Genomic DNA, 23,386 nt, shown 5'->3' on the forward strand with positions numbered 1-23,386 from the left:
TTATTCGTATTAAAAGGATATACAAATCTGGGCCTACAACCAAATTGGCCGGCCACAATACGGAAATCGGGCAAAAGATCCAGAGCGAGCATTAGAGTACCAATCATTAAGGAGCATGAGCAATACAATCCCGGAAAGGGGGAAACACAGAAGATCTAGGCGACCAGCAAACAGGAGCAGAGAAGGTTAATTTTATAATATGGGGAGAAGGAGTACGACCGGTTCAGTGTCAACATAGAAGAATCCGAATTCCCAAGACAAACCCTCAACAACAGTAAGGGGGTATGGGGCCGCAATACAGGAGAGGCAACACCGTATACATAGGTATAAAAACAGTTGCGTTAAACACAATCAACATGCGATCACTATCGACTTTGCATGCCCACCACCCAATAGCACATCGAAACCAGAATGAAGGGATCGGATGAATATCTTACCAAAACTAACCCGTCATACTAACCTTGGGTAAAAGGGGGAGGGGAGGAAAGAGGGGGGGGAAGAGAAGAGGACAAGAAGGGAGAAAAAGGAAGAGAGGGAATTAAAAACAAAAAACGAAAGAGAAGAGCGCCACGCCGACACAGGCGTCCCGCGGCGGGGAACACAGGAGAGAGCAGGAGCATTAGCAACGAGGAGGGTATGGCAGTCGCCATGGAAAACAGCAGAACTATAAGAAGAAGATCAACGACGCTACAGACCCACCCCCAGTCATTCCACGGGAGGCAAGGACAGACGCAGCACTCCTATAAAGAGATACAAAAGGGCCATAGAACTGAGGAAAATGAACATCAAATAGGACCCCACCCATCCCACCCTGCACCCCTGTAGAAGGCTACGGCCTACCCTTCAGACAGCGTGCCTGTCGCCCTAAACCAGAACCCGAAATGCAGTAGAGAGAAGAGAAAGGAAGAATAAATGAGACAAAAAGAAAACATGAACACAAAGGAAGAAATGGGAGGGAGGAGCAAGAGGGCGGAAACAAAGACAGTCGGCCACAGCCCTCCGCCCAACCTTACACTCATTTTACGAATGAACCAGAACAACACGATCTCGAGCGCCATAATACTTACAGGGGGGACCTCCCACCACGCTATGAATATAAGCAACTACACCACCAGTTCGTACACCAAAAAATCCACCGGGAGTAGTGCACATCACCCCAAACCTTTCTTAACCACAAACCCCACCCACCACATGACAATGTGAAGTAAGCCACTCAATGCGAGGCAAGCACACAATTGAGAGAAAGTACGATAAAGACGTAGACAAGGGGGGTCAATCAACCCGCAAGTGAGCAAAAGTTCAAATAGGTAGTTCAAATGTATCAGCAACAGCAGCACGTGCGTCGAAAAACAGGAGTTCAGTTTCGCTGTTCGAAAACGCGGGAGTTTCCCCGCAATGTAGAAACACGAACTCGTAGATGCAGAGACAGGCAGCAGTCCAGCATTCCTCCCAGGCACCCAAGTGGGACCGGGCTCCGGCACAACATTCGAGTCCCCGATCTCAATACTTCGAAGAGCAAGGAGTTCCAAAGCCACTGGCCCACCAAGTGGTCGATGAACCGTGGCAACAACCCTCGCAACAGCCGAAGGGGGCGAGGCAATGGAAGCGCTGGGACAAGGGGGATGCATGGAGAAGCGTCCATCCAAGATGGCGGCGGACCGCGACGAGCGTATAGGGGCATTGGGGCCAGGGACGCGTGCAAGGATCTCAGGGCATCAAGAACATCTCCAATTGTAGGCTCACGCACACATGTCCAGGCCCCCGTGCAGTCTGGCAACCCAAGTCCGCCGCCACGAGGTGATCCATATTCCAGATAGGCGGCAGCCATTTTGTGAAGTCAACCCCTTCACCACCCTCCGTTACTCTCAAAACGGTTCAAAAATGTAGGACTTTACAGAGCTCCGGGGGGTCCCGGCAATGGCGGCCTCGGTGCAGAAAGGGTACGCGCCCAATGCGGGGGTCCACCTATATTAACGCCGGCGCTCCTCACAAGCAGAGTCCAGGCGCGAGGGTCCAGGGTCGCCGGACGCAGCAGCGGCGGGGGGGGACCCCTTCACATGATCAGTCCCCGGAGCATCGCGCCCCGCATCAGCCTCAGGCCACCAGGACTGGCCCGGCTCAGGATCACCGGGATGTTCGCACAACGGCTCTCACCAGTGGCTCACTCTCTCGGCCGGGGCCGACAGTCACAGCAACACCAAGGCGAGGTCCCGGGCCAGACTCCACGGAGGCCCCGGTCCATTCGGGGGGCACAACTTCGGAACCACGGCACGTCGGAGCTTCCGGGAAAGACGGTGAGTATGAGCAAAGCGTTATGTTCCCAGTTCTTCGATAATGTGTCGTCTCCGGACAGGATATAAGGCAGGATATACGAGTCAGGCCGGAGGGCTGACGGAGCCGAGCTAAAAGGAGACCATTACGCTCGCGAGCTTGGCTCCTCCCCTCTCCTGTGGTTTTAAGGTTTTTAAAGGGTCTCGCAAATAAGTTCCCTCCTGTTCCTTTTATTGTGCCTCAGTCGGACTTAAATCTTGTCTTGACCTTTTTGATGGGTGCTCCTTTTGAGCCTCTTCACAAATGTCCTATGAGGCTTTTGACTCTTAAGACAGTCTTCCTCGTTGCAATTACCTCTGCAAGTAGGGTAAGTGAGCTTCAAGCTCTTAGTTCCAAGCCCCCTTTCTTGACCATTCATGCTGATCGAATGGTTCTTAGGACCAGGGCTGCTTTTCTTCCACCTTGGTCAATCCATTACCCTCCCTACCTTTTATCCTCCCCCACACCCTTCCAAGGAGGAGGAGAGGTTGCACCGTCTGGACCCCAAAAGGGCGGTGTCTTTTTACTTGGACAGATCTAAAGACTATCGTTTGGATGACCAGCTCTTCACTGGCTTTGCTGGCTGCAAAAGAGGAAGAGCGGTCCTTAAAAAAACTTTATCAAGATGGATCGTCCTCTGTATAAAGATCTGCTACTCTTTGGCCGGTAAGGAACCACCAGAGGGTATAAGGGCTCATTCTACAAGAGCTAAGTCTTCAACCTCAGCATTGGCTAGAGGTGTTCCTGTAGAGGATATTTGTAGGGCGGCAACTTGGTCTTCCCTCCACACTTTCGCGAAGCATTACTGCTTGGATTCCGAAGTGAGGAGGGACGGCCACTTTGCGCGCTCTGTCCTCCAGGATTTCCTGGTTTAGAAGAGTGGACGCCCTCCTCCGGGAGTGGGGACTCCTGTGGGACTCTATTCACAAGGTGAGGAATCCACACGGCAGATGTATCTATCAGAAGAACAAGTTACTTACCTTGGGTAACGCTTTTTCTGGTAGATACAATATCTGCCTGTGGATTCCTCACTGACCCACCCGCCTCCCCGTTGTCCTCTCTTCTATACCAGAATTTCTGTAATGTATTTATTTTATTGTCAAGGAGTTGTTTATTTCAAATGTTTTATTGCATTTGCTTCACACTGTGTGTGTTACCTTGATATTTGTACTGCGTATACTGTGTATATGTCTACTGTCATTGGTCCGTCCGTGTGCCTCGAAGGCATGGAAAAAAGGGCGGAACTGATGTCATCATGCCGGCGTGGGCCTATTATAGGCGTCGGTGTCGTCAGCGGAGTCGCGAGCGATGTCGTGTCTCTATGATGTCTGAATCCACTTCGGCGCGAGGCTATGAAAAGAATTTTCGAATGTTGCTGACGCAAGGGGATATTCACAAGGTGAGGAATCCACAGGCAGATATTGTATCTACCAGAAAAAGCTTTACCGAAGGTAAGTAACTTGTTCGTCTCTACCATCCAGCTTACCAATTAATAACACAAAGCGACCTTCTAAATCTGCTTTGGTATACTGTATCGTAAAAAGGGCACCAGGTGCCACCCTAATCGGCACCTCCCTGGCATAAGTAGAGTATGACGACTAAAACACCTGACCCCTCCATTTTTTCGCCAGCATCCTCCAGATGCGTCTCTTGCAGGCATGCAAACGTTATGTTATGTCGCTTAAGGAATAAGAGGACTCTATGCCATTTAGTGTAGTTACCCAACCCCCAACGTTCCAACTAAGAAACTTCACCCCGCGCGCCATAGTCATTTACTCGTACACAGGGTCTGGCCATGTGCCAGGACGTATCACTCTCCTGCAATGACACGCCCTTCTTCGTTTCACAAGGCACGTTCACACAACAACAACTAAGCAAACACTTCGCACCCGCCTACGGACAATACTCGACTAACATCGCAGACGATACTGCCCACCCACCGCTTGTGCCAGGACGTACACAGCATCCCACTAAGCCCAACGGGCAACAAAAAGTCTCATCCCCATTCCGCTCGCCCTCTACGGAACTGGAGGCCCGCTGCCATTTTGGAGTACATACCCTACATATATAGATCAAGAGTGGCAACCATGATAAGTCGCGTTCTGAAGACAACGAACGAGCTCAATCAAATGCTCCGCCGCCCACAGCAACGAGCTCAGATCAACAGAGAACAACCTACCTAATTTCTGCCTTGATGAAGTCTCTGTGTGAGACGAAACACGTGTGGGCGATTTACGTGCTGGGAGATCTTTTTAAGAAATTATGAACACTAATAAAGAATGATCTGAAGAGGACTCTCTCTGAAATTACTGTGGATTGCTTGGACCTCTGTTCATTTATTCTCTGTGCTATTTCTTATCTTTGCTGTGTATAGTATTTATACCTTTCTACTGATGGCATATTACTTTAGCCAAGACTAAAATACTTTGATTGTAAGGTGTGCTGTAATTAGAACCTCATCCCCAATATTCCCTGTAAAAGCATAGGGACCTGCCCGACGCACAAATATCCCTGATGCAGCAGAATAGCAAACACTGCTCCTCCGCCCCACAGCAGTAGGCAAGGGCTGGAGCCAAACCTGCCCCAGAAGGTTCACACGTACACCGACCCCAGACCAGCAGGACTGGAGCAAGGGATCCTCAATTCACACAGGCAGCGTGCCAGGTACTAGGCCATGCAGTTGGACCAACATTTCAGCCCCAGGGCCGCTCCTAGTTGTGCTCGCCTTGTTGGGCCCTCAGGGCCCCTCAGCCAAGTCCATGTGGTCCCCATAGGCTCACCAGGGGCACCGCAGCAGGACAGATGCGCCAAGCTGCAGGGCAACAGACCCACAGTCCAGTTCTGCCCAGGAATATAGCCCCGGGGAGCCCAATGAACAGTGCCCCCCCCGCGCTCACACCACCTCCGGAGCCCATGGCCCCTGCACATGTCCCGCAGCCTGGGGGGGGCGGGGCACCAAGCGCAGACGCGACCCACCGGCACCACCAGGCCCGCAGCAGACAGCTTTGCTTCCCAGGCCCCGGCCGGGGGAGCCACGTCCGCCTCAGGCCCACTCACTAATGTCTGCCGGGTGATCAGGCCCCCACACGCTGCTCCACTGCCAATTAGTCCTGGATGCCAATAACTGTCAGTGCGTCCCAGAAATTCTCCGCACACCCGGCCGTGGGTCCGCAGCAGGTAGGGTGACCAACTGGCATGGGTGCAAATTCTGGACGGTGAGTGTAAAAAATAAAGGACAAAGGGTCAAAATTCAGGACAAAAATTCCGGACAAAAGGTACGTTTTACAGACACGCCAGAGGTCGTCACGCAATAGTATATAAGTAAGTAAATACATAATCACCATAAACTGCTCGTCATAGTTGGATTAAAAATAGAATCAAACAGTCCTGAGCACACGGAGCAAGTACTAAAATCTACAGAACTCCTAAACCGGATGTGCTGCCAACTGTGAACCCCCACTGATTTTTTGTTGCTAGACTGGAACCAGCTCAGCAACAACGCCACAACACATCGCCTTAGCATCACATTGTGCCATGCCGCTTTCTTGCATACAGTGCACCAATACATCATCCAAACACATGCTAGTTCACACAACACACCTCACCATTCAATATCACACCACAAAATATCCCTCTATTTGTATTTATCAGACATTACTGTAAATTAAATTCTCTCTCGGTATAAGAAGGCTCACAAAGAGACAGAGCTGGTGGAATGAGTCCAGTTAGAGGAGAAGTTGACTATTCCTGAGAACTAACAGTCTTAACTCCTCAATGAAAGGATAAAAGATTAGGGATCCATCTGCTTTCATGAGAAAGAAGGTTTCATAAACTTTAAGCTAAAAAGCTGCATTTTTGACAGCTCCTCTGCTCTTTTTGAACTTCAAGAACTGAAGAAGCGAGCACTGGATCTCAGGTAGCCCAAACTGGAATGCTAGCCTGTGGTTTATTGGTGATCATCCATGTAAAATTAAATGTCATGCAAGTTAAATGTCAAACTAACGTGTTAGAGATACTTATCATCACAGGATACCAGTGCAAGTAGGAGACATTATCATGTTTCACCATCAGAGATGAGACTTGTAGAGTTTTGCACATGCCTATTCACTGATTCTATGACAGCCTCCAAACAGATCTTTTGCAGATTTCTCAACACAAAATTAGGTTGGCCTGTGAATACTCCTGTTTTTAGGAGATATGGTTCAAAGAACCTGGACTCAACCACTCACCAAATATAGACATCACAACTTACTTCATAATTTCAAATTGATCCCAAGTACTGAGTCAGGGTATGTAGTAAGAATACCAAATGTATTAGGGCGAGATCCCGTTTTGCCAAATAGTGATAGAATTTAGTTTGGGCCCAACAATAAGATGTGTTTATGAGCCTTTCTTGTTTAGGGGGGGTTCTTCCATGTCCTCAGCTCCTCCAGAATCTCAAACCATGTGGTAACGGGCACCTGGGGGGCTGCTGATATGTTGGTAGATTTGTATATATTAAGCATAAAATGGTTCTGGGTGTCCCAGTATCTTATAAAAACGAATTAATCAATAGGTTAAAAGGAAATGGATGCAAAGGGCACTCTGCATTTCTTGACATTCCATTATGTCATATATGTATCAAAACAAAACTCCACTTCACAGCGCATCACACCATACCATACTTTACAACACTCATATACCTTATTGGACAACAAGCCGACCACACATCACTGGAGTTGGGGGCATAGAACATTGACAATAACAGGAAAGGAGCAGCAGTGTTGCTAGGTATGCTGCATGGCGTAGCGAGCTCTGGGGCAGTGACACGCCTGCCTAAGTAGGCATAGTAACAGGGTAAAAAGAAATAGGAGAAGGAATTTGCAGGAACATGAAAGGACAGGGCCCATCAGATGTGGTGGCCGGGGAAAGATGACCCTGTGTGGCTGCAGAGCTGGGCAAATAACAGAGCAGGGTACAGGAACTTGAAGGGTGGTCCTGAGAAAAGGCACCAAGGCGAGCGCGAGCTTGTTGGAATGACTACAGACAAACCTAAACCTGCATGCAAAATCTTGGGCAGTCATAATATTAAACAAAGTCCCACCTTTACCACGGATATCCCCACTTATAAATTCCATTACTTGTTTACGTGCCTGATATAAATCCATCACTATTACTCCAAAATTATAACATTACCACGCTTAACATTAAGTGGACTTAAAGCTTTGTTGAAAAGTAGCGAGTGCTATCTTCCAATAAAATCATTAAATTTTTTCACTTTTGCTTGTTTTGAATTCCAACTTTTCTTTGGTGGTGACTACTTATGGAGCATTGTTGAGTTGGTGTATCATTGCTACATCGTGAAAAAAATCTGTAGTAAAAACCATCTCATAAGGACACAGGCCTCTGTGTCTCGCAATAAGGAAAAGGAGTGCTGTATGCCGAAAAAAAACAGCCTCCTGGCACTGGCAGCAGGGAAGGTGCCACCCCCTCAGTGAACAACATAGGCATTTCAAACAGGTCCTCAAGTTCCGCACAGTACTCTTATAGGGGACCGCTCCTCTGCTACAATCTCCTGGCTCCAAGGCACTCACTTTCCTGTACATGTCATGTTTAAGGCAGACGGCCCATTATCATTCTAAATGTGATCATCATCCTTCATCAGAATGACAATGAGCCTTTCACACCCTGTGCGAGGTCGGGGAGAGGCTGCTGCATTCTGTAGAGTTAAAAAGAGAAGTGCGAGCTGGCCCCAATTGTGAGACACTTTAACTCCTGGAGCTCCTCACAGGGGAACAGCACAGCCTTCTGAAATGCCCAGAATTACGGACAAAAGGCGTCCGTAAAAGGAATGACGGACAACGGACAAGATACCAGAATGACGGACAGTCCGTGAAATTTACGGACGGTTGGTCACCCTAGCAGCAGGCCGTCCCACGAGCAGGCGTCTTCGGCAGATCAGAGTCCGCAGCAGGATCGCCGCCCTCCACGCCCAGGCATCTGACAGCAAACAAAGCAGCAAGTGGCCACCCAATGGCAGCCCAGGGGTCAAAGGCGCAGGAAGGGGGCACCACAAGCCGGGAAACGGCCTTTACAACGAAGCCGTTTCCCCGAAATCTTTAACCACGCATGCAGTACAACGCATGCGTGGTTACCACTAATGCCTTTACCACGCATACCTTTACTACGATGTTTGTAGTAAAGGCATATGTGGTAAAGGTAAAAAGAAAAAAAGGGGGGCTTGGGGGGGTCTCCCCCCCAAATAAAACAACTCCCCATAAGTCACGTCGGCGTCAGCGTCGTTAAAGAGAAATAGGAAAAAAATGCCGTTTTCTCTTAACGACGTATGACGTCACCACGCAATTATTCGAGGAAAAGTTTATTCGTGGTAAACGAATTCCGTTGTAACGCATGCGTGGTAAAGGCATGCGTTGCAACGGAATTCGTTGTATCATCATATATTCCCACAAGCCGAGACTCCACTCCACCGTAGGCCGGAGAGCCTCAGCAATGTTCCTGTTCTAGAAGAGCGTTATCCGTAGGCACGTTCGGCACTTTCGCCTTCCGACTGATCCCACTGTCGCAGGGGATCACCAGTCATCTTTTCCCGCTCAGAGCGTCTAGTTTCCAGCGGGGCAACCAGGATAATTATAGGATGTTTGGGCTGACTGACAGTGAGATGAAGAGGCTCACGTCCTGTCGAACATGTTGCTTGGCCAAGCCCCCCAGTCACAATGACCGAAGTAAATACAACTACTCAATCTGTTCAGTCTTCATACGTTTATTTTAATATTGAGTTATTGTCCGACATTGGTGCAATAGTGGAATCATTGCAAGTTCTGTTTCTGCACAACAACAGTTAGAAATGTGTACTTTTGTATTACTGTGTGTTCATGTGTATTACTGCCAGATAAGGGAAAATTGCACCCATTCCCTTTTTGGAATGAAAGCATGTTTTTGGACATTGCCCAAATGACTTTTTTTTTATAACTAATGTGGATAAAGGTATTGACTTTCTAGAAATGGCATAATGACAGTGATGGTGAACTTGCATTGCTGTTACCTTCTCGGCACTGTTATTTATGCCCCTGAAAGTTGTGTACCATCTCTTCAGGCCTAGTATTTTTTTTAATTTGAAATAACGACGGGGTAGTGATTTACAACACCGTAGGCAGCAGTGGATGGAGATTTCTTTGACAATGCAGATATGTGCAATTTTTCTCCACCACTGAGAATTGGCAGAGGACGCTTCAAGACTGTAGCATACCTCTAACATCCTCCACTTTCGCCCTAAAAAGTTTTGAACTTCAATCAAACCACCTTTGTGGGACTGTTAATGTATCGAGCAAGTATTAAACAGCCGACATAAAAAGATAACATGGAATCTACAACTAAGTTCTGTAGTGCTCTACTTAACATACTAACTGATAATGTTGGTAAAAGTGTTCTCCTCTTTAGATAGTTTGATATTGGGCACGCATTCAGTTACATTATTTATCTTGCTGTCTCTGACCTATGCTGCATGAGGCGAAACACATGTTTTTTTTGTATTGTAGTGGTATTTATATAGCTCTTCATACCCCTGATGAGGCACTGAAGTGCATTTGCTCAGTGGTGGCCAACTGGTTGAGTGCTTGGATGTAGAGTATGTGTGTGTCTCATGGCCTTCGGTTAATGTCTTCTGAGGACCAAAGTTGTTCTCTTAATGAGATTTTGTTGCTGCATCTTATTTAATGGCGATGTAAGACCATTAACTCTGCCTCATCCAACCCTCCAAATGAGTTCCTCAGTGACCTTTGTGACACCATCTTGGGAAGAGTAAAGCCTACACTGCCTTCCTGAGTTCCAGATGGTCTTGGATGTTTTTTCTTTGCCAACCAAGACTTTCTCAGTTTTCTACTGAGGTGGTTCCACTAATGTGTTACTACTTTTATAGAAGGATGGTCTGCAGGGGTTCTTTTCCATGGATACCTTTGCTTGGATAAAGGATGGCCATAGATGGTCCTGTTGGCAATGGTGTGTTTAGAAGTTGCAGATCTGAATGAATGCCACTCTTTTGATTAGTTTCGCTAACAATAGGCCATTTGAGATTGGTCAATAGCTGTCTCGATCTGCTCGATCTAAATTGTTCTTGTTGAACGGTCATAGGTGTAGGGTATCTTGTAATCTGCATGGAAAGTGCTTGATGAAGGGAAGTTTTGGCTCATGAGTTGGTCAGTTCTTAGTAGGATTTTCCTGAAAGGTATTTCCTAGGATAGTCTTGGATGTGTCTTGAGAAAGCCCTTGTGCGAGGGGAAAAACATTTGTAATGAGTGGCTATCACCCACCACATTTGCACCCTAGGAGCGCTCTTTTAGAAACTTTTTTATGAGCAACAACTAATTTATTTTTGTGCTCTTGGAGTATTAATATTTTTATGCGTAGTCACCAATGAGATTGACACGACCAGTGAATGTGGATTCAGCAGTTCATGTTTGTGTTTTGCAGGTTCTGAATATGCCTTGAACAGATCATGGAATGGGGAGAGAGGGACTTACTGGAAGGAAACCAGGGTCTGGAGTCTGCTTTTCTGTGTAGTCTTCTTAATGTAGCTTTGAATGGGTTTGATGGAGAACGTTATGTGCCTAGGGTGTCTGTCCAGCATCTTTGCTCTAGCCACAAGGTGGTCTTTAATTGTGTTCCATAAAACTTGTGATTCGGGCTGGGTTCTCTAAAATTGGTCCTGGAGAGCCGGACCCATGGCAGATTTTGAAGAGAACTACATTTATCTATGCTGGAAATCTTGCATAGATCTGGCCCACCAGGACTGACTTTGTAGAACCCTGGGCTAGAGAATCTTTGAAGTTATTCTATTAAGTTATTTGGTAGGACTTCTGACATTGAAGAAACTGTTAAAATAATGTTGTCTTTGCACCTACTTAATGGAAGATTTGTAGATCCTTTTGAATAATTGGAGAGGTGTTGCGTCATGCAGATGGCAGAATGTATTCCACTGGTATTGAAGTAAACCTAAAGAATCAGTGGGAGCTTGCATTAATCAGAACAAGTCATCTTAGGTAACATTCTCTCTGATGGATACAGGAGCTCCCTCCGCTTCCTGTCAACCCTCGTGCCACCCATCTTGAGTTTATTTTTATGCATATCATCCTTTTTCTTTATCTTCAGCTCCATACTTTTTGTCTTTAGCTTGGAAAATCTTGGACAAACTGACATCACTCGCGCTTGAGCACTATTTAAATTCATGCCATGTCCCATTCGGTGACGTTGCGTGACAGTCTGCAGCTCCTTTGGGCACATCCTTGCAACAGTGGCTCATTAATCCTGAAAATGTTTCCATATTCAGTCTCGCACCTAGGAAGTAACAAATGTGTGGGAGCTCTTTAATATGTCAGTAAGCACATTTTCAAAGGTAAGTAGCTTTTTCTTACCGGTCTGCTGAATACTCTTTTAACTACATTAGTTTTCTGGTGTTGCAGTGCTGATGTTTTTCATTGTAAAAGTCTGCCCAATATGCTTGCATAGGTATATTTAATGACTTCATTTGAATTTATTCCAAGATTTTCTACAATGTATGGAGCACTCTGCCTCTGGCCACCTTGTCTGTTAGTCAGTTACCAAGATTCCAATCATCCCTGGTGGCCTTGCAATCAGAGTACTAAAGCCACTACTTCGACGGTGCCACTCCTGACATTTAATGCATGCCTCCTGGAACTATTGAGAATGCACAAAGTTGAAATTGTATCAAGAAGTGAGACACTTCACAACAAATTAATGTCTGTGCAACACGGTGTAAGTTCCACACTTACTGAGTGAGACCAGTAAGATTGTGTACCGAGATGTAGAGCTCAAACTCTGGAATCTCCATGAAGTGAATTTCAATGCCCAGTGATCAAGACAGTGCTCCAGATAATGTGATTTCTCACCCAGACTGTACACCAAGATGTGGAATGCTCCTCAAATGAGTGAAGCAAGCACATCTTGTATAGCTCAGAGATATGGGGTCATTGCAACACTCCCGAACTTGAAAAAGTGGAAAATACCTTTCTCTGCTCTTTTGACACTCCCCCAGAACTCCCCTAAGCTACCAATTCGACTAGACTTGGCCCTGAAATCTATAGTAGATCATGTGAAATTGTGGCCAATTTTATACTGGGTTCAAGTAAGGACGGTAGAAAATCTCTCATTGTATAGAGTGAGTTTATTAGGTGTTTTGAGGAACTTGATTAGGTTATGTAAAGAAGTCCCTTATCGAGGTGAGGCTTGCAGCCTTTTGGCTATACACAGGCTTTTTGCTTGTCAATGCCAAACAAGTTAAGGATAGATTTGGGTACTGAAATTATGAAAAAGGTCTTCCCTCGTTCGATTGACCAGTGATTTTCTCTTATTTAAATGGGACTACAAATTTGATTTGAGGCTTTTTTTTATTATCTTCAACCAAGGTTAGCTAGAACTCTCAACACAAAGTTTAGGTTGAGGACTTTACTGATAGCCTCCTTTTGCAGTAATTGACGAGCTGAGGGTTAGATCTCCAGTCCATTTTTTAAGTTCCAGGATGAAACAGAAGGCCATATTTTATTTTTCTCTAAAGCATATAGTAGAGAGAGAGCCAAATGGGTAAAGTCGCTTTATAAGCTATATGGGGTCAGGCAGTGTCTTGTGGCATTAAGAATTTGAAAGACCAATACGAACCCTACGGTTGTCTTTGCAATACCAACATTTTTATTCTCTGCTTGAGTCATCCAGTATAAAGCCTATAAAGTGATGACTAGACATTTACCCTTTACTGATGTTCGGGAATGGGGTCCTTTTTTTCCACTGGATTGAACTACGTTAAACTGGTGCTTGGCGGAGAATGATGAAATAGGCAAGATATAACCTATTTCATTTAACTGCCTTTCTTGAATTTTACGATTTGTTTGTTTGTTCCCTGTAATTTTATTGATGTTTTTATATTGCTTTTTATGTTTTTGTCAAGGACGTTGTATCCGAAATGACATTTAATAAATAAATGAATAAAAATGAAATGAGTGAAACCGTGCTTCAAGAAGTCAGATGTTTATCCAGTGAGTGAGACTGAAGTTGTGAGAATGAAACAATGTACTTGTTTGCCTCTACAAGTGCCCCACCCCCCATTCCGCAAATTCCCTGGTTCTTGTGCTATCCTCTGGTCTGTATCACTGTTATTCTCTATGCTCAAGTTGCCTTTCGGGGCAGTGCTTTGTGAGCTCCTATTTTTTCCCCAAATAAAATCTTTGTTTATTCCAAACCAGTTTCTAAAACTAAACTGTAAATTGAGGCATAGAACTCATCAGAACTGTCCATTAAATACATACAATGCATCTACAGCCACAAGGCACATTTAGACAGCAAATTGTTATATCTGAGGTAAGACCAATTCTATGATCAGGAATCAAATGTCTCCCTTTCTGGCGTTCCATGGACCCCAGACCAGCTCTTAATTCCTTCCACATCCTTGCTGTTTGTATGAGCTCCTGTTTGAGTAATGAAGTGCTTGCCTTGGAGAAAGGACTTAACAGCACGATAAACCTGTCCAGTCACACAAGAATCTTAATTGAATATAGATTTGTGCAAATTGGCTTATCATAGTAGGGAGTTGCAGTTCAAATCTCTCCTCGGTACAAAAAGGGGTGGTGATGGACCGTCCATCATCCCCTTTTGTATCGCTTTGTTTGCCCTAAGTGTGGCAGGGTATGCTCAGACGTGAGTCCCTTGTTCACTTGGCCACTGGGTTCAAGATAGCCTGGCTGATGAGGATTATGAATCCGAAACCGGTCCCAGGATGCTTGTTTACGGTCCAGGGAAGACATGGCTTGGCAGTTCGGGCTGGACTGTTCCCACAAGGCACAGGGTCAGACTGATTTGCATATAGCCATGTCTGAACTGGGGTGGCTGAGTGAACTAAAGAATGGTGATGGATTAAACCCAGATCAGTTGACTGGGGGTGAGTGTTTGATTTATTCAAACGCTCCGTCCATCATCCCCTTTTGTATCGCCAAATCTCTCCTCGGGCAAGTATTTTTGTAAGATAAGTTGTATATTTGGTAACCTCCTACATTATTGGCTACAGACTGCCTACAGTCCTTAACGATTGCTTTATTTTCCAGGAACTGGGCGTGAGCACAAATGCTAACTACAAGATAACTTTTATGCTGGACAGCGCTGCAATGATCACTGTACACACACCACGGAGAGGGCTCATTGAAGTAAGGCTCTTCCCCTCTTCCTATTGCTGTTCTTATTATAGCTCTGCAGTACTAGCTTAATTGACCAGAAAAGCTATGTGCCATGTAGGTTTATTGTTGCTTCACTTATCCTAGAATTTCTTAATTCTTCCTTAGAGTCTGAATCTCTTACCCAAGGAACATTGTTTATCTAGTTGCTGATTCCAGCTTTCTGCAATAGAGCCTTCCTTTCTCTCCCCTCTAGCCTTAATTTCTCTTTCCCCTCTAACTATGTTTCCCCTGGCCTTTGCTTCTGATTCCCTCCCTCTGTCCTCTTCATCGGGTGCTTCTCTCCACTCCGTACGTTGGTTCTTTGTTCTCAAACTTGTTTTCCACTTCTACAATGTTTGCTACTCTCTTAGCTCACCTTTGCATTTTTTAAATACATTTTTTATTGTTCTAAAATTGTAGCAAGTAACAAGAACAGGGCTGTAATAAACAGGATACAGAATATTCCCCATATGGTACTGAATAGTTGCGGTAGTATCGCCCCACCACTAGATTAACAAAGCAAATACCAGTAGAGAAAGGGAATGGTATGGAGGAGACATATTGAGTCGGGTATGAAGAAATGAAAGGGAGAAGTGGAGATTAGAGACATAGTGTTCACTATAATAATTCTCATACTGTGGAAATTCTGATTTGGTCAACTTTGTCATAGCTGCATATAATCTATAGATTGCCCTCCTTGATTTAGCCAACAAAGCATTGAGCACTCAGTGTGTTGGAGGGAGCCCATTGCACTGCTAGCAAATATCCTTGGTGATACTGACCACTGCCTGAAAGTGTAAAAATGTTCCTTTCTGGACAGGATATGACCTGTGAAACATTTTGGAGAAATAACAAGAACATAGAACACCTGCCTTTGCCTAAGTGTGCCTGTCGGTGTCTGAGACTACTTTCCTGAGCTCAGGAATACCCCGCAGTGAAAGGTTGAGGCTGAAGGTGACCTTTGTGATAGATTTCGGTAGAACTCTGCCCCAGCAGTAACCAGCCACCTCTCGAAGAATGCTCCCAGTCAACTTGCGAACCTGGACAGAGTTCACTGCGGCCAGGAGTGATTAGCCTCCGAGGGTCTTTCAGAGCTGTACCTCCTCCACTGTGGCAGGATCTGCAAACAAGCATGCCGCCACCTGCAACCGAGCTGCCAGGTAATCATTTTTAAATTTCAGGAGTGCCAGTCAATCTCCCTCCTTCAAAAGCACATTGATGCCTGCACAGAGTGAATCGGTCTCTGACCATTCTAGACCAAATCTCTTAGGAGTATGTCATGCTCTGTGAAAAATAAAGTACTGAAAGTTATCGGAAATAAATAAAGAAACTGTGTCTAAATGACCATTTTAGCAATGGCGATGCTTTCTATTATCGTCCATGGCAATTTTGGGAAGAAAGACAGAGAAGCCCTTGTCTTAGAGCTAGACTTAGTACAATTGCCCACTATTCAATCTAGGTGCAGATGATGCACCTTAACCCCCAAAACCTTAATGGATGTACAGTCACAATTTAGCTGCAATCTGGGTAAGCTACCGATACCTCCACTCTTGGGGGCCCTCAATGGAAACAAATTGGATTTAGTGTAGTTGTATTTTTCTACATCTTTTTTGCAACAAAGAACGTACAGGGAAAGAAAAATAAACGTAAGTGTACAGCTTTACAATATTCATCCATCACCTTATCCTGCGTGGAAAGGATTTGGTAAAGCAAGAAGTTGTCTGCATACAAGGTGATTAAGTGGGAGGTTCACTTACTTTTACCCCCCTGCAGAGTTGACTTAATTCTGACTGGCGTGTGCCTCATTATTCACATCGGAAATGACTCTGCCCGTCTTGACTCCGGTGACTGGATCAAGCTAGAAAAGTCTATAATGTAGTGTAGGTCCTATATTCCCAATGGGCTCAGCGCATTGGAATAATATATCCTATAGATGTGACATAGGACTGAGGTCAGTATGTCTCTATCGAATTTACTAAACTTAATTGTGAGTGCCAGCTAGCTCAGAGGTCACTAGAAACTTTCGCGAATACACAAGAAGGGATTAGTTCGTGACAACCGCATAAACATGACCACTTTGTTTCCCTAGGACTGGAACAAATATCTTCAGAGTCGTGAAAACAATAGATAACTATTTTACTCAGTCAATTGTGCATGCTTTGTGGATTCGCCTCCCCCTTTCATTATTGGGCAGAATATCGTTATTGAAATGGTAGTCCTTCCCCACTTTCTCTACTTACTAACATACCTATGGTCCTACCAGCCCAGTTCTTCAGACATATCTGCTCATTGTTGATTAAGTTGTCCTGCCCTACTTGATGGGCGGACTAGGAGCGCCGGATCTTGATCTATACTATCGGGTGGCCCAGGCCTCACACGCCTACTTCTGGCTGCACCAGCAGACTACCCCACCCACCTGTATATAGAGCGCATAACTCGAGCACCGACGCATTTAGCAAACATTTTACATCACCCACCTGGTAGAACTACCACTATTTTGGATTCCATAAACACTACAGTTCATGCATGGCACAACCTAATGAACAGACAGGAGGCAACCATGTTATACTCGCCTCATACCCACTTGGTGTGACTGGTTACCAATGTTAACTTCACCAGAGATGGTAGCAGCTCTACATAACTTGGGCTTAAACACGGTAGGGGACTTCTTCAGTGATGGCCGGGGAACGGAGGGGGAAGCATTACTAGAGACAGAACCGAGGCCCAAGCTCTTGAATACTTTTCATTATTTCAGAGCCCGGAGTGCGTTGAGGCAAATGCTGGGCGATGAAATGCTGGAACCCCCGGAGGTGTGTTCTTCTACCGCAATGATTCAAGCAACATCCCCTAAATGACTTGTGGCAAAGATATACTCTCAGACGCAGGAACTATATAGAGACCGCCACAATAAAGCTCGACTTGACTGGCAACTGGACTTAGAGCAAGACATAGATGACGACATGTGGAGATACTGTTGTGAGACTACTAAGCGTGTCTCGCTTAACGGGCGACATAGGCTCATCCAGTTTAAATTCTTGAATCGCATTTACTACACACCAAAACGCCTCCATAAATATGGACTGCGTGACACGACTAGATGCGATCGTTGCGGGATGCTAGAGGCTGACTTCTGCACCTGTCATGGCTCTGTCCACAGATGGCTAACTATTGGACACCAATATTCACTGAAATTCAGGCGATAACGCAGGTGGACCTTGCCCCAGACCCATTATAAGTGCTACTAGGGTACTCAAAGAAGTTACAGAAACCCATTAGGCGCTTGGTGGATATGGCGCTCCTGGTTGCCAAACGAGTTTTACCTATACACTGATCCAGAGGCCCACCTCCTACGCTGAAACAATGGTCCAAGGACATGCTATATTGTAGCACACAAACAGAAACATATAGTGAGCTACTTCCCCCTAGGAACCGGCCGAAGAATTTTTGGGGGCTTTATGCCACTTACACTGCGACTAAAGCGTGGAACACGCTACAACACCCACAATGGCAGAAGATAATCTGTTAGCACAATAGACATTACTGAGACATCAGAGATAGATCTTAATAAGAAAACAGCCCAAGACTACCAGTCTTAGAAGCCAATGACTTTGTCGTCTCTTGAGTGCTATATGCATTGGTTTATAAAATCCTGCAGGATCTGGTTGTTGGTGGGGTTGGACAGAGTGGTGATGCATCAATCAAACAATGTTCGGATGAAGTGACTGTTTATCATGCTGTCATTATGTTTGTATTTTGCTGCAAAGTTGAACCTAACCCTCTCCTTTTCATTTTCTTTAGTATTCTTCATTCCCCCCTCTTTATTTCTCTCTCTCTCTATATATATATATATATATATATATATATATATATATATATATATATATATATATATATATATATATATATATATATATATATATATATATATATATATATATATATATATATATACACTTATTTTTCACATTATTGCCTTTGTTTTGTTTGTATTGTATTATTGAAATGAAAATAAAAAAATAAATAAATTGTGCATGCTTCGTTTCTACAGAGTTTGCAGAGAAATAGTGAGACGGGCATTTTCAATAAAAGGGTTTATTGAACAGTCTTCTTTCTCATGCAAGAGAGGTGAACTGCTACAATCGTTAGACAGAATGCAAAGTATAATGCGTACAGCGAGAATAGTATTATAAAATACTGTAATAGCATTGTTCACTGCTATGACATATAAAAATACATACATAAATAACACAGGCCAAAATATTCAACAGGTGCTTCTTAAATAAGCCTACCCCAATGTACCTAACCTAGGTCTAGTACGAGGTAAGAAGTAAGCATGGTCTTTACCATAGGTCTAGTTTTTGCCAAGAATTGCCAAAGGTTTCTCTAGATTCTAATCGGTTCCATGCCTTAGAATGAAGGAGGTTGGTATCTCCGTCTCGGGACTCGATTTCCCAACACCCCGCAAGGGGAATCCGAAACACTGGTGCTGGATTCTCGGTAGGAGAGGACAGCTTCTTGTCAGTGCGTCAGCTGGAGAGTCTGCTTCCTTCGGCACTTGCTGTAGCGAGCTGCGTCGGGCAAGTAGGTAGTCGAACTGCACCGAACCACACCGTGCTTTGCTATAGCAAGTGAAGGTATATATATACCTTGAAGGTGTTAAGGAATGCCAGCTTTGACGTAAAGTCGGGCATATGAACGTCATGGATGAACCCCTAAGGAATAGTTGTTCATGCATAATAATGAGTTTCTAGGAGAAATCAATATCCAGGCTAGGGGAAGTCCCTTCTGCTTAAGAGTCTGGTTTTCCAAGAAATCGTTGTGACGTTGATGAACGGATGGGAGTAGCCATGCCTGTATTTGGGCAGCGTGGGCTATGCCTAAATAAAGGCTTGATTTTTATTCCTATATAAGGGCAATGTGAATTGTACCTATATAAGGGTATGAATCGGGAAAACGTATTCGGAATCTAAAACGTCATACAACACCTACTCCACTTTCGTATGTACGACATTACTAAGTTCTAAACACGTTAAACATATCTAAACATGTAGTGTTAAAACCCACCCAAAACACATAAAAATGCAATGGTACTGGTTGTAAACAAAAGAGCATTGGTGCTATACGCATTTAAAGCAATAGTTCATTCTAAGCATATAGATGACATTTGTTAATGAAAATGCTATCTGAATGAATCAAGAAAATATACATTTATGAAATGGCTCGTAAATACAGAAGAAAAAGGGCCGAAACTATTTCATGTCAGATTACATAAAACTGTTTGTGAATGTGGACAAGGTCAAATATTGTCTCTGGAAGTTTTTCAAATAATTCTTGTTCTCTATGAATAGTTCTACTTTAAGCAGATTACTTTGTGCCAAAAAATAAAAAATACAAATTTGGAAAAGAAATTAATCATAGGAAAGAGTCCCAAAGTTAGAACTTTGTTTTGAAAAATGAAGGTCGAATTCAAAGTCTCTCAGAATACTGTGTGCCAAATCAAAAGTCAGTGCTAGTGTTTGGAAAAAACATCAAATCTTCCAAGTCTGTAAAAGTCGTCTACCATATTAGGTGAAAGTTGGATTACCTCTTTTAGAAGATTAACCGCACATAGATATGAAGCATCGCCGTCAGCATTGGTCGCATTAGCAATGTTCGTAATGGATGGTACCTGCGCGCCTGTTTCCTCTTGTACCTCACCATCAGCAATCTGTGAGACCTCAATGAATGCCGTCATCAGAATTGGTAGCCGCTGGGAACAACACAGTGCATGGGCCGGTTCAAGCAAAGTCTAAACATCCGTTGGCATGACTAATGGGAGTGTTAGACAGATGTCTAGCACGCATTCTTCTCCGCATAGCAGGCAGCGTAGAACAGGTAAGATGCAATCTTGCCAGATTGGTCTGAATGACAGAAACCATGTGGTATTTAATTCTCGTAGACGAGGTAGTCCCAAACTTTGGACGATGCGCTCACGAAACTTCGTCGCCAGTAGAGTTGTCTCCATGGAGAACTGGGTGTCGCTGGTGAATTGGCTTGCCATATCGCAGCAGTAGGAGAAAAAATAGTCTCCCTGCAGCGAGTCCCAAAATGAGAGGCAGTCCGCCAAACACAGAGTGCACAAAGTTTGGAAATATTCCTAAGACTGCTTCAAAAGGTGCTAACAGTCCAGAAAATACGGTCTTAAATGCATGTACAATATCGCTCGTATCAGACATATTTTAGATGCGACTTAACATTTCTGAGAAATGTACAGGGCAGTTTGTAGTTGAGAGGGCATGTATCTCGGCAGAAATCCTTGCAACTTGCATATCATAGGTTTCTTTGGCCGAGGTCAGTGGCACGGTTTTTTGCAAAAGAATGGCTTTCATTCTGCTTAAAGTATCAATTCGTATAGAAGAGATGTTCAGTGAAGGCCATAAAGGCGACTCCCTGTCTGTCTTGGTTTTTGGAAACAATACTTGCATACAGAAAGTGACCCTGGCTCATGATGAGATGATTTGTGTGGTTTGAGTAGTAATTTGATGGACAAAAGAGAAACAGCCGCCCTCATCCTCCTGGACCTATCAGCAGCCTTTGACAGTCTGGTCTGCCACCGCACCCTATCAGCACGCCTCCATGACGCCGGAATTCAAGAGAAGGCCCTGGCCTGGACCACATCCTTTCTCTCCGGCAGAAACCAGAGCATCCGCCTCCCACCCTTCCGCTCGAAATCCACCGAGATCTGCGGCGTCCCAGAAGGAATCCTCCCTCAGCCCTACGCTGTTCAATATCTACATGGCACCGCTCGCCCACGTCGCACGACAACATAACCTCAACATCATCTCCTACGCCGACAACACCCAGCTGATCATATCCCTCATCAAAGACCCCCACACCGCCAAAGCCAACCTCCACAGGGGAATGAAGGCCGTAGCCGACTGGATTAAGGACAGCAGACTGAAGCTGAACTCAGACAAGACGGAGGTCCTCATTCTCGGACCCACCCCACCAGTCTGGGACGACTCTTGGTGGCCCACATCGCTAGGCACAGCCCTGGAACCCCCGAATCACACATGCAACTTGGGGGTCATCCTCGACTCCACCCTCTCCATGACCAGGCAAGTCAACGCTGTCTCCGCGTCTTGCTTCAACACCCTCCGCATGCTCCGCAGGATCTTCAAATGGATCCCTCCCGACACGAGGAAAACCGTCACCCAGGCCCTCATCACCAGCAGACTCGACTACGGGAACGCCCTCTACTAAGGAACAACAACCAAGCTCCTGAGACGACTACAACGAATCCAGAACGCCTCGGCATGACTGATCCTCAACATCCCCGATGCAGCCACATCACACCCCACCTGAGAGGCCTGCACAGGCTCCCATCAACAAGAGGATCACATTCAAACTCCTCATCCACGCACACAAATCCCTACACAACACCGGACCTACATACCTCAACAACCGACTCAGCTTCCACACCCCCACCCCCAAGCCTCCGCTCAGCCAACCTCGCCCTTGCCACAGTTCCTCGTGTCCGGAAAGCCACCGCCGGCGGCAGATCCTTCTCCTACCTCGCCGCCAAGACCTGGAACGCTCTCCCCACCAGTCTACGACAGACTCAGGACCTGCTGGCCTTCAGGGGACTCCTCAAGACCTGGCTCTTCGATCAGTTGCGGCCCCCCACCCCCTCCAGCGCCTTGAGACCCTCACGGGTATGTAGCGCGCTTTATAAATGCAGTGATTGATTACTTGCTGTGTCCATTTTGACATATCTTCCATTTATCAGCATTCCCAGTGTTATTGTGGAGAAGTGTGGCTCAATGGTTAGAGCGGCAGACCCTGATGCAGAGGTCTAGCCCGAGACCAGGGTTCAATTCCCGCCTCGGCGGGTCTTGGGCTCAAAAAAAAAAATTCCACGGACCTGATAATTCTCCCCTCGTGCCTATTCCAATCATGGAGTCCCACTCTGCAACTCTGGGCAATAGCTTGCTTAATCTCCACAACGGCCCCCACAACGCTAAGGATGCCTGGCCTCCACCTTGGGCGTGCCCAGGAGTGGACACCTCACAGGGAAAGCCAGGATGGGTTCCACAGCGGTATTCGTACAAGCGCATTGAGACCCTTGCGGGTGAGTAGTGCGCTATACAAGTATCAATTTACATTTTATTACCAGAGTCAACCAAAGTTCAATCCATGGTGAAACCAGATAAGTCTTTTCCAGGTGATGAAAAAGATCTGTTGCTTGTTCTTTGAAAGTTCCTTTTGCTGGCGTTGTCAGAAAACATATCAAAGTTAATGAAATAGCCAGAGGCAGTTCTGTCAATTGTTGGGATTGCATCAGGATTTGTTGAAATCGCTGGAACCACTTGATCACTTTTCGTTGTAGACAGGTGTTTCTTGACTAACTTTTATTTGGATTTCAAGAGGTACAAGTTCCTTAGCTTTGTTGCATTGTCCTTCTTTTCGCACTGCAAATTCTTCAAAGGTGATGAGTCTTTCAGTTTGAACCTCTTGGATAGTAGCTAGATTAGGGCGTCTGCTACATTGGCGGAGTCCACTTGGCCTACTGCTTAGTATCTGCCACATGATGTGGTTTGACCAGGTCGATTGACACAAACCTGTTCTTGTTTTTACCAGCAAGGGGCGGCAGTAAAACTGTTCTTGATCCGGGGATTGCTAGGACAGGTACTGGTTGTCTGTAAGAAGGCCCAAATTCCTTCTTGTCTTCGATCTTTTCTCTGACTAGATCCCCAAGCTTAGGAATCCAGACGGGCCTTGTTGGGACAGTCTGTTTTTCTTCAGTGGTTGTTGGCTTCAGGAACACATTACTTTGTTTCGTTCTCAGTACATTTAAGTCCTGTAAAACAGCCAAACGTTCTTTG

At 45.4% G+C, this 23,386-nt stretch overlaps 1 protein-coding gene across 7 annotated transcripts in view; it reads left to right on the top strand.

Moving 5' to 3' along the window:
• UBLCP1 (ubiquitin like domain containing CTD phosphatase 1) overlaps positions 1 to 23,386 on the top strand; it is a 165,739-nt gene that overhangs the window by 101,042 nt on the left and 41,311 nt on the right. For all 7 annotated transcript variants that reach the window (XM_078653735.1, XM_078653733.1, XM_078653729.1 and 4 more), the window contains one exon: positions 14,415 to 14,513. In XM_078653735.1, coding sequence (XP_078509861.1) covers positions 14,415 to 14,513 — 99 coding nt within the window. The remainder of the gene's footprint in view (positions 1 to 14,414; positions 14,514 to 23,386) is intronic.

The sequence above is a fragment of the Lissotriton helveticus genome, chromosome 7 (assembly GCF_964261635.1).
Source record: "Lissotriton helveticus chromosome 7, aLisHel1.1, whole genome shotgun sequence".
NCBI lineage: Eukaryota > Metazoa > Chordata > Amphibia > Caudata > Salamandridae > Lissotriton > Lissotriton helveticus.